This window comes from Hyperoodon ampullatus (assembly GCF_949752795.1).
Source record: "Hyperoodon ampullatus genome assembly, chromosome: 16".
Taxonomy (NCBI): Eukaryota; Metazoa; Chordata; class Mammalia; order Artiodactyla; family Ziphiidae; genus Hyperoodon; species Hyperoodon ampullatus.
Window position 1 is genome coordinate 53,240,305 of NC_136929.1, and position 12,960 is coordinate 53,253,264.

The 12,960-nt window shown below is 36.8% G+C and overlaps 1 protein-coding gene across 1 annotated transcript in view; it reads right to left on the bottom strand.

Moving 5' to 3' along the window:
* Positions 1-12,960, bottom strand: part of VWA8 (von Willebrand factor A domain containing 8) — a gene marked incomplete at both ends in the record, with an annotated part of 368,930 nt that overhangs the window by 124,400 nt on the left and 231,570 nt on the right. The window contains 3 exons of the mRNA XM_079721796.1: positions 3,599-3,798; positions 6,381-6,519; positions 7,349-7,457. Of these exons, the coding sequence (XP_079577922.1) occupies positions 3,599-3,798; positions 6,381-6,519; positions 7,349-7,457 (448 nt within the window). The remainder of the gene's footprint in view (positions 1-3,598; positions 3,799-6,380; positions 6,520-7,348; positions 7,458-12,960) is intronic.

Consider the following 12,960-nt stretch of genomic DNA (forward strand, 5'->3'; position numbering starts at 1 on the left):
CACACATTTTTTATTCGATTACAATTATTTATCATTTGCTAAATTTTACAGTTACATGCTGTTCATTTGGAATTAAGGAGGTCTTATATCCTAGCAGGGACATAATATAAAACCGACAGCTGATGCATCCTCTCTGGGAAAAGAAGAGGCAGTTCAGAGTACAGGTAGCGAAAGTATCCTGATAAGCTGTGCGTGCCTGCTCAGGGCATTGAGGTACCCTTCTGGAAAACTGTTGAAACTGGTCCAAGGGATAAGCCAGGTAGCATGCAAGAATGCCAGGAGGGAAAGTGCGGGCTGTGCAAGTCAAGCACATCTTTACATTGAAAAACAGATTTTCTTTGATGAAAGTCCTTATAAGTGAGCAGCGTATTGGTCAGCAATGTTGCCAGATAACTGGATCTTTTGAGAAAATAAAATACTTCCTGAGAACCTGAAAATCTTGTACTTTTAAAGAATTGGTATATGTAAATTTGACAGTTTATCTGATAGCCGAAAATCTGGCAAGATTGTTTGAATAAATACTTCAAATGTAGACTCCTATTTAAATTTGATTGGTTTCCTGAATCAAAAATCACCAAGATATGTGCTTTTTATGACAGATTCTTCTGGCTGTAGAATTCAATTCAATGGCATTGGTATTTTGTTGGAAATCTATAAAGTAAAACCCTTATTCCAATGTGATGGACACAAACCTTTATAAGCAATAGCTGGATATTGATAAATTCTGCTTCTAGGAGAAAGCCATATTGAAAAAAATTGTGAAAACCAGAAAAAGTTTTATTAACTCAGAATTTATGATCATTATTTAGGCAAAGCCTGAAGTTAAAGTTGACTTATTTACTCAACGAAATACTGCTGTATCACTTATGCAATTTTTTATTCTTGATTAGAAACAGTCTAAAAGTACTGTTTGTAGGTAACGCTTTACTCTCACAGTGTGTTTAAATACTTAACAAGTACCAACATTACATTTTTTCCATATTTTCCTATTATGAATACTTAAAAAAATTTTCAGACTATTCTTTTCCCCACGTTTCTGCAGTGAGCAACAGTATGGATGAAGTTTAATTCTGGTGACGTCAATCCAATTTGGTTTGAACCTCAGTTCTACCATGTATTTACTGGGCAAATTATTTAAACTTACTGAGACTCAGTTTTCTCACATGTAAATATTGCTAAAGCTACCTCACTGGGCCTGTGGAAGAATAACACGGAATAATGTATGTAATCTTTTCCTTGGCACATTTGTCAACATTTAATAATTGATCCTCCTCCTTGAGATATTCATCACTTGCCTTCTGGGATACCACACCCTGGTGTAACCATCTACTTCACTGGGCACTCATTTTCAGTTCCCCTTGGTTGATTCCTCCTCACCCTCTCTCATTTCTTAATATTTCATTGCCCCAGGGCTTAGTCCTCAGACTTCTCTTTTCCACCCACATTCATTCCCTTAGTGATCTCTTTCAGTTTCATGACTTTAAATAACATTTATATGCCAATGATGCCCAATGTATGTTTCCTGTTCTGACTTCTCTGTTAAACACCAGAATCATCTACTTGGATATGTTATAGGCATCTCGAATTTAATCACACATCTAATCTCCCCCTCCAAATCAATTCCTTCCTCATCTCAGTTCATGGCAGGTCTATCCTTTCAGTTGCTCAGGCCCTACATCTTAAAGTTGATCTTAGTTTACTCTCTTTCACCTCATATATCTGATCTGTTCAGAAATCCTGTTGGTCCCACCTTCAAAATATATCCAGAATCCATCATTACTTACGACCACCATCCTCCTCCAAACTGCAATGATCTCTTGCTTGGATCGTTGTAAAAATCACTTCATTAATCTCCTTCATTCTGCCTTAGTACCTAAAGACTATTCACCAAAGAGGAGCTGGAGAAATCCTTTAAAAATATGTCAGATCTTGCTTCTCCTCTGCTTGAAACCCTCTAAGACCTTCCCCTTTCCTCACAGTCAGGCTGCAGAACGTTAGAATGATTTACAAGGCTCTACACATCTGCTTGCCCACCCTTCCACCACGTCCCTGACCCAACCCACTGAGTGAACTCTTTGACCTCACCTCCTTATACCCTCCCCCTCATTCAGTCTTCCCCACCACGCTTCTTTAAAGATGGAGAGCCATGTTCCAGCCTCTGGGCCTTTGAACTTATAATTCCTTTGCCTAGAACTCTCTTATTCCTGATATCTCTTCTCTCCCTCACCTCTATCAGAGCTTTGCTTAAATATCACTTTCTCAGTTAGGCAATCCCTGCCCGCCCACCCTGTTTTAAAGGCAACCTTCCTCCCAGCCTTCTATTTTACCCTCCCTTGCTTCTCATCTTCTGACTTAAGATGTAATTATTTACTTTGCTTATTGTCTACCTTTTGCACCAGAACGAAAGCTTTTGAGAACAAGGATTTTTGTTGTTTTGTTCATGGCAGTATCCCTAATAGTAGGCACATGATACACATCTGATGAATGAATAATATGCTTAGTGTACTATTTGGTACATACTAGGTGGGTAATAGGTCTGCAAAAACATTGTACTCCTTTCTATTGGATAGTACAGATTAACTTAGACCTGGAGAATTCTCATTAATTGAAACACAGACTGTCTTTTGATCTATATCTTCTGTTTGGAATTACTTTTAGCCTGACTCTGGGCATCTGTACTTTTCATTAGTGTTGTCTTACAATAGTAGTGATGGTTGGAACTTGAGCATCATTAGATACTAAAGAATTTCAGTGTATTCCTGCAATGGCCTGATGCCCTCCCCAAATTTGTAAGCTGAAGTCCTAAGCCCCAATGTATTAGGAAGTGGGGACTATGGAGATGATTAGGTCATGGAGGTGGAGTCTTCACGAATGGGATTAGTGCCCTTATAAAAGAGACACGAAAGAGATCCCTGCTCCTACTGCCATGTGAGGCTACCATGAAAAGACAGCTGTCTAGGAAGTGGGTTCTCACCAGACACTGAATATGCAAGCGCCTTGATCTTGGACTTCCCAGGCTGCAGAACTGTGAGAAATAAATTTCTTCTGTTCATAAGCTACCTAGTCTACGGTACTTGTGTTACAGCAGCCCAAACAGACTAAGACAATTCCATTCAGTATATTTACATGGCTATCTCCACATAAAGAATGCCATTCAGGTTTCAGGTAAAATGTCATCTCCTAAGGGGAGATATCTCAGCACCCTTTTGAGTACTGTTTACCCTTTCATCTTCTCCTATCCTACCCCCATCATTCCTTAGGACCTTACCTTATTTTTATACAGCACCTATCACTACTTGAAATTGGTATTTATCTGTTGGCTTACTTGTTTGTTGTCTATCTCCCCAAAGAGAATGTAAGCTTCACAACAAAGAATTATCTAGCCTCAAATGTCATTAGTGCTGAGGTTGAGAAGTCTCTACAGAGAGGAAGATATTAGCCTGCCTTGTGGTACTGATAAAATACAACTCCTGATCCCGTCCTTCAGCGCCTGTCCTCAATCTTTATGAAAGCACCTATTTTTAGTTATAGGTTGAAAAACACTCTTGCCTTCTCCTTTGCATCAGTTACCCTGGGCATAATTAGACCATGTCATTACCTGCTGCTCATGGAGAATCACTTGACCCTTGAGGGGATTTCCCAGCGGTGCCACTGTCACAAATGGGTGCCAGACTCCACTGGCTGCTCTTGGGAAGATGTCAAAAAGGTCCACAAAGTAGCCGCTTTTCCCAGTCATATTCATAAAGTATAAGGAAACGGGATTGCATGCAACTACATAGAGAGTATTTTCCTCATTTTCTGAAATGACAAAAAAGTGTTAATTCCACGGTCTGCAATAGATTTTCTGACTGGTCAAAAGGTCCAGTGAAAACTGAATCGTGAGACAGCACACAATCAGAACTCAGCAGATGATTTGCAAATGGATTGATTAGGTTGAAGAGCACTTTGAGAAGCAATTTCGCACCTGCTGTTAATGTACATTGGGCCACACCTACCTATTCCTGGAAGTAAGTATCTGGTCCCCTAAGAATTCTATAACATCTCATGCTAACACCATTAAATATTTAACACTCCTCAATGTCAGGAAATTCTTCCTTGTATGAAAGTATTTTATGCCTCAATAAAAGTCTGTTCCCTCTTGTTTTATTATTGGCTCAGATAGACAACAGCTGGTCAACATCTTCTATCTGCTAATCTGGCATGTTCCAGCTAGTTACTAGATCTTTAGGTTTTTCTAGTAAATAAGTAATCCCATTTTTTGTTCTTAGCTCTATGGATCTTATTTTCCAAATTATCTTTTTTCATATTTGTGTATTCATTATTAAAAAATCTCTGTCTTTTCAAACTGGTACTTGTCTAGGTCCATTTTTTGAATTCTATTTCAGTGCTTCTTCAAGTTTCAAGTGCATACGCATCACCTGGGGATCTAATGAAAATGCAGATTCTGATTCAGTGGGTCTGAGGTGGGGTTTCAGACTCTGCTTTTCCAACAAGCGCCCAGAAGATGTCACTGCTGTTGGTTTCAGGGCTTCCCTTAGAGAAGCCAGGCTTTGGACTATGTTTCCCATAATCTCTATTTCTGGGAACACTGAAGCAAGGGATTAAGCTGCTTCTGTATAATAAACGCTATTAACATCACTCATCATCCAGGTATCTATTTACAGTGGTCATATTTTCTGAATCCAAAACTAAGACACAAGATACGAAAATCTGGAAAAAAGATATAGTGTATGTGTGTGTGCATGTATATGTCATGTCTACACATAAAGACCAAATATATATAAAGATATAGAAAACTTAAATATATATAAAGATATGGTAAATTTAAATAAGCTAACATTGATAAGAAACACAAATCAATGGAAGGGCAGAAGAAGACATATTATTTAGGAGACAATGTGAACTGTGTGTGTGTGTGTGTGTGTGTGTGCGCGCTACAGTTCTAAATATCAGATAGAATCACACAACTTATAATTTAAGAATCTTTTTAATGCTTCTACTATCAGCACAAATAAGTTCAATTCAACATTTATTGAGCACCTTTGTACACAGTATAGGGACCAGGGAATATTATAACAGTATTAATAGAAATGTAAAAAGAAAAAAGTAAATAGAAATGTACTTCACGAACTTACAATTGTTCTCTTTAATTGCAGGCATTAAGTGCTGTTTGGTCTTTGGCTCAAATGTATATATATATATATATATATATATATATACACACACACACACACACACACACACACACACACATATATATGTATATTTAACCCTGATGCTAACCCAAGAAAATGTTCTTTTCTCTCACCAATACAGAATAGGTAAAAAAACAAAGAAATAAAAAACAACACAAAAACCTAGTTTGCAAATGTGGACAACACTAAAATAGAGGGTTAAATTATGTGAGGGACAGCAAATGAGTTCATTTTTAAGGACCAGTTCTGACTGGCTCATGGTGGCTGGCTGCCTGGAATGCTGTGTTGAGAATTGTGAGGCTGTGACATGGTTTAATGACACCTGTCACTGGCATGGGGCAGAGGATCACAGCATACTTACTTATAATCTCTAAATATGAGACAAGGGCAAAGTTCAAATTTTATCCGTAAGATTCATACTTATTCTCTACTAGTGAATGTAAAATATCTTAATAGGAACACCAATCTGTTACCAACAAAAACCCTGTACATTTTAAAAGCACATATTTTTACTCAACATAGCTGATGTTGGAGAAAACATCCACAGAACTTACATGAACAAAAACTTGCTTCTGAATTTTTGCCTGAATAACCTCCATTGTAGACAAGTTAGAGAATTTCTCCCTTTCCCCTGCCATCACTTCTGTTTATATCACCTTAGTAACTGCCATCAATTGAAAACTTCTGCCAAAAAGTACCCAGGGCACACTGCATGAATCAGTAGGTAATGGCAACAGTCCAGAGACGTAGATGCCAAAAATTCACATCCTTTATTTGCCATACTTTACAACGAGAGGTTTAATGACTGCAAATCCTCCAGTCCTGCTTTCAAGGTTCATGCAATCACCAAACTGGAATCCGAGCCAAAAAAATCCAATGTTTTTCCTTTTTCTTTCCCTCTTCTATTTTTAGCACACGCCTGGGTGTGTTTTACTTTGTGCTACAATTGTAATGAGAAACAGACCTATGCATATAAACTCAGCAGTGCTTATGTGGATTTCACAATAGTATTTTGTTAGGTTGTTATAGGAAATTAGTTCTAAATTACATATAATTGCCATCCAATCCAAGAATGACACAGTTACTGAGTCTATCATAGACTTCTTGATGTCTAGAGATTATTTTGATCCTGCTTTTAAAAAAATCAGTGCAGGAAGGAAAAATCAAAAGAATAAACTGACATACCATGTGATGTAGCGATGTCGCAGATTAAGTTAATTTCATCCAATGGTAACTTCCAGGAGGCACATTCTTCAGTAAAGGTTTGGGATCTTCCTTCATGTCTTTCTATCGGATACTCCTGTACGTTTATAAGTGCTGGACCCTACAAAAAATAGTTATCTGAGTTAAGACATTTGTGTAGTTAGCAAAAAGTAGAAAAGCTAAAGTTCTTCCAAAATACAGATTTTCAATTCAAATATTCCACATCTTGATATGCCTCTTCTCATTTTACTGACTAGCATGACACTTATAACAATCATAATACCATATACTTGCATTTATAAATGCTTTCACATGGGCTATCTTATTTAATTTCTCACTTTCTTTTCTTTTTACTCACAAAATATAGCAGATGTAAAATCCCATAGGAGTTCTCATTCCTTCATTCTTTCCTAAGCCAAGAGCAAGTTTTGAACTTCAAGTATTGGGACCCAGAGCTGTCCAAACCAGGAGAATAATTTTTAAATACAGTTGACTCTTGAACATTGATTTGCATGCCCTTACAGTCCTTAATTAATAAAAAATGTTTGGGTTAGATATTTACTATTTTGCCATCCATGGGTGCTCACACCCCTTCTATCTAGTCTGTATCTTAGGAGCTGGAAGACTAAAAACTACATTCCTCATATTCCTATTGCAACTAGTGAATGATATTCCTTTGCCCTTTTTCATGAAAACAAACATAATGGAGTAACCGTCCTATCTGACATTCCTGAAATACAGGATAGCTCTTAGGAATTCTACTGGCCATTAGCCACTACCTACATTGAGTCCCTCAGAGGCCAGACTGGCTTAAGAATTAGAGCAGAAGTTAATCTATTCTAAAATAACATCAGAACAAGTCATTTCTGAGATTGAATGGATTTTCTCCAGGGAAGATATAGAAAAATGGATAACATTCAATATTCTAATGAAGAAATAATGATATCAACCTTTACATCTATATGATGAGTTTCTGCTGGACACAATAGTTTTTGCATTCCATTTCTTGACTGACCAATTGTCCAATAGCCCATGAAGGTCTGCTCTGGCAGAGGCAACCTGTCAAGGATTAATTTGAAGAATAAACATTGGTTCTTGTTTCCAAGTCATAGGAAAAAATAATGAGCCATATATTACCGACCACACAAGCAAATTTGAAGAATGCTTTACTTAGAAGTGAGTTATATTTAATTTTATTAAAAGATAGTCTTTAATATGATATTTAAAATATACTTTGAAAAGAAAAAGATTTCACATTTCAGAAACTCAAAAGGTAAGGTCCTAGTCTGTTTTTACCTTAATGACAAATATAATTAGGGTTTATGTATTTTTTCCCTGAATTGGTAAATACTTAGCAATTTAATATCAAATTCCTATTACAGTATAGGAAGGATTTAGGAAAAACAATGGAGCAATCCACCAATTTTTTCATTCTATTCTCCTAAATTTGAAATCAAATAATAAATAGTACACAGTACTACCAGTCACATGCTTGTAAGTTGTACAGGGCAAGTTTCATAGGGTCTATCTTAGTACTTTAATTTTTTTTTTTTTACTTTGACTTGACATATAATATACCTACAGAAACATTCATATAAATGTGCCACTTAGTCCTGAGCATACGTGTGCGTCCAGCACCCAAGCATCACCAACACTCAGAAACTCCCATGGACCACTTCAGTCATTACCCCTACCAAGGGAGCTACTATTCTGACTTCTAATGGAATTATTCTGTGTTTAGATTCCATTTTATTTAAAGTTACATTTAAATAAAATAACTTGCGAAAACAAATACAGCAATGCTAAAATACAAAACCACAGACAAATTCTTTAGAATAAGTTTTTACTTTTTAATCATACTACATTTTCTTTGAATCTTTAAAAAAGGAACAATTAATTTGTCACTTAATTCATTATAAATTTCTTATTCCATGATAAGTGAAGGTCAAAAATGATTCAGAGTTAAAATTCTTTAAAAATAAGGCATGTACATGTGGCTATAAATTGAAATGTATGCTTGAAAGGAGCTTGATGATCATTAAAAGAGTATATATTGATATTTAGAAAATCATTTTATTTTCAGTGAAAGAGTAATCTGACAAAATATCTCCATATACTTAATAAGACCACACAAGGCTTAGATATTTTTTGCATAGAATACGAAACGAGAGAAGATTGGTTCAAGATGGCGGAGTAGAAGGACGTGCTCTCACTCCCTCTTGCAAGAACACCAGAATCACAACTAACTGCTGAACAATCATCGACAGGAAGACACTGGAACTCACCAAAAAAGATACTCCACATCCAAAGACAAAGGAGAAGTCACAATGAGACAGTACGAGGGGCGCAATCACAATAAAATCAAATCCTATAGCTACTGGGTGGGTGACACAAACTGGAGAACACTTATACCACAGAAGTCCACCCACTGGAGTGAAGGGTCTGAGCCCCACGTCAGGCTTCCCAATCTGGGGTTCCAGCAATGCGTGGAGGAATTCCTAGAGAATCAGACTTTGAAGGCTAGCCAGATTTGATTGCAGGACTTCGACAGGACTGGGGGAAACAGAGACTCCACTCTGGGAGGGCACACAGAAAGTAGTGTGTGCATCGGAACCCAGGGGAAGGAGCAGTGACCCCACAGGAGACTGAACCAGACCTACCTGCTAGTGTTGGAGGGTCCCCTGCAGAGGCAGGGAGTGGCTGTGTCTCACCATGAGGAGCTGGGAATGTTTAAGAAAGATCAAGAAGAATTAAAGAACAAACAAACAAACAGAGTTGAACAATACAAAAACCGAAATAAAAAATACACTAGAAGGAATCAATAGCAGAATAACTGAGGCAGAAGAATGGATAAGTGACCTGGAAGATAGAATGGTGGAATTCACGGCTGTGGAACAGAATAAAGAAAAAAGAATGAAAAGAAATGAAAACAGCCTAAGAGACCTCTGGGACAACATTAAATGCAACAACATTCGCATTATAGGGGTCCCAGAAGGAGAAGAGAGAGAGAAAGTACCCGAGAAAATATTTGAAGAGATTATAGTCGAAAACTGCCCTAACATGGGAAAGGAAATAGCCACCCAAGTCCAGGAACTGCAGGGAGTCCCATACAGGATAAACCAAAGGAGAAACACACCGAGACACATAGTAATCAAATCAGAAAAAATTAAAGACAAAGAAAAATTATTGAAAGCAGCAAGGGAAAAACGACAAATAACATACAAGGGAACTCCCATAAGGTTAACAGCTGATTTCTCAGCCGAAACTCTACAAGCCAGAAGGGAGTGGCATGATATACTTAAAGTGATGAAAGGGAAGAACGTACAACCAAGATTACTCTATCCTGCAAGGATCTCATTCAGATTCGATGGAGAAATCAAAAGCTTTACAGACAAGCAAAAGCTAAGAGAATTCAGCACCACCAAACCAGCTTTACAACAAATGCTAAAGGAACTTCTCTAAGTGGGAAACACAAGAGAAGAAAAGGACCTACAAAGCCAAACCCAAAACAATTAAGAAAATGGTAATAGGAACACACATATCAATAATTACCTTAAACATGAATGGATTAAATGCCCCAACCAAAAGACACAGACTTACTGAATGGATACAAAAACAAGACCCATCTATATGCTGTCTACAAGAGACCCACTTCAGACCTAGGGACACATTCAGACTGAAAATGAGGGGATGGAAAAAGATATTCCATGCAAATGGAAATCAAAAGAAAGCAATACTCATATCAGATAAAATAGACTTTAAACTAAAGAATGTTACAAGAGACAAGGAAGGACACTACATAATGATCAAGGGATCAATCCAAGAAGAAGATATAACAATTATAAATATATATGCACCCAACATAGGAGCACCTCAATACATAAGGCAACTGCTAACAGCTATAAAAGAGGAAGTCGACAGTAACACAAAAATAGTAGGGGACTTTAACACCTCACTTACACCAATGGACAGATCATCCAAACAGAAAATTAATACGGAAACACAAGCTTTAAATGACACAAGAGACCAGATAGATTTAATTGATATTTATAGGATATTCCATCCAAAAACAGCAGATTACACTTTCTTCTCAAGTGTGCATGGAACATTCTCCAGGTTAGATCACATCTTGGGTCACAAATCAAGCCTCAGTAAATTTAAGAAAACTGAAATCATATCAAGCATCTTTTCTGACCACAACGCTATAAGATTAGAAATCAATTACAGGAATAAAATGTAAAAAACTCAAACACATGGAGGCCAAACAAGACATTACTAAATAACCAAGAGATCACTGAAGAAATCAAAGAGGAAATCAAAAAATACCTAGAGACAAATGATAATGAAAACATGATGATCCAAAACCTATGGGATGCAGCAAAAGCAGTTCTAAGAGGGAAGTTTGTAGCTATACAAGCCTACCTCAAGAAACAAGAAAAATCTCAAATAAACAATCTAACCATACCCCTAAAGGAACTAGAGAAAGAAGAACAAACAAAACCCAAAGTTAGCAGAAGGAAAGAAATAATAAATATCAGAGCAGAAATAAATGAAATAGAAACAAAGAAAACAATAGCAAAGATCAATAAAACTAACAGCTGGTTCTTTGAGAAGATAAACAAAATTGATAAACCATTAGCCAGACTCATCAAGAAAAAGAGGGAGAGGACTCAAATCAATAAAATTAGAAACGAAAAAGGAGAAGTTACAACAGACACTGCAGAACTACAAAACATCCAAAGAGACTACAACAAGCAACTCTATGATAATAAAATGGAAAAACTGGAAGAAATGGACAAATTCTTAGAAAGGTATAACCTTCCAAGACTGAACCAGGAAGAAACAGAAAATATGAACAGACCAATCACAAGTAATGAAATTGAAACTGTGATTAAAAATCTTCCAACAAACAAAAGTCCAGGACCAGATGGCTTCAAAGGTGAATTCTATCAAACATTTAGAGAAGAGCTAACACCTGTCCTTCTCAAACTCTTCCAAAAAATTGCAGAGGAACAAACACTCCCAAACTCACTCTATGAGGCCATCATCACCCTGATACCAAAACCAGACAAAGATACTACAAAAAAAGAAAATTACAGACCAATATCACTGATGAATATAGATGCAAAAATCCCCAACAAAATACTAGCAAGCAGAAACCAACAACACATTAAAAGGATCATACACCATGATCAAGTGGGATTTATCCCAGGGATGCAAGGTTCCTTCAATATAGGCAAATCCATCAATGTGATATACCATATAAACAAACTAAAGAATAAAAACCATATGATCATCTCAATAGATGCAGAAAAAGCTTTTGACAAAATTCAACACCTATTTATGATAAAAACTCTCTAGAAAGTGGGCATAGAGGGAACCTACCTCAACATAACAAAGGCCATATATGACAAACCCACAGCAAACATCATTCTCAATGGTGAAAAACTGAAAACATTTCCTCTAAGACCAGGAACAAGACAAGGATGTCCACTCTCGCCACTATTATTCAACATAGTTTTGGAAGTCCTAGCCACGGCAATCAGAAAAGAAAAAGAAATAAAAGGAATACAAATTGGAAAAGAAGAAGTAAAATTGACACTGTTTTCAGATGACATGATACTATATATAGAGAATCCTAAAGATGCCACCAGAAAGCTACTAGAGCTAATCAATGAATCTGGCAAAGTTGCAGGATACAAAATTAATGCACAGAAATCTCTTGCATTCCTATACACTAATGATGAAAAATCTGAAAGAGAAATTAAGGAAACACTCCCATTTACCATCACAACAAAGATAATAAATTACCTAGGAATAAACCTACCTAGGGAGACAAAAGACCTGTAGGCAGAAAACTATAAGACACTGTTGAAAGAAATTAAAGATGATACAAACAGATGGAGAGATATACCATGTTCTTGGATTGGAAGAATCAACACTGTGAAAATGACAATACTACCCGAAGCAATCTACAGATTCAATGCAATCCCCATCAAATTACCAATGGCGTTTTTTACAGAACTAGAAAAAAAAGTCTTAAAGTTTGTATGGAGACACAAAAGACCCGGAATAGCCAAAGCAGTCTTGAGGGAAAAAAACGGAGCTGTAGGAATCAGACTCCCTGACTTCAGACTATACTACAAAGCTACAATAATCAAGACAATATGGTACTGGCACAAAAACAGAAATATAGATCAATGGAACAGGATAGAAAGCCCAGAGATAAACGCACACACCTATGGTCAACTAATCTATGACAAAAGAGGCAAGGATATACAATGGAGAAAAGACAGTCTCTTCAATAAGTGGTGCTGGGAAAACTGGACTGCTCCATGTAAAAGAATGAAATTAGAACAGTCCCTAACACCATACACAAAAATAAACTCAAAATTGATTAGAGACCTAAACGTAAGACCGGACACTATAAAACTCCTAGGGGAAAACATAGGAAGAACACTCTTTGATATAAATCACAGCAAGATCTTTTTTGATCCACCTCCTAGAGTCATGGAAATAAAAACAAAAATAAACAAATGGGACCTCATGAAACTTAAAAGCT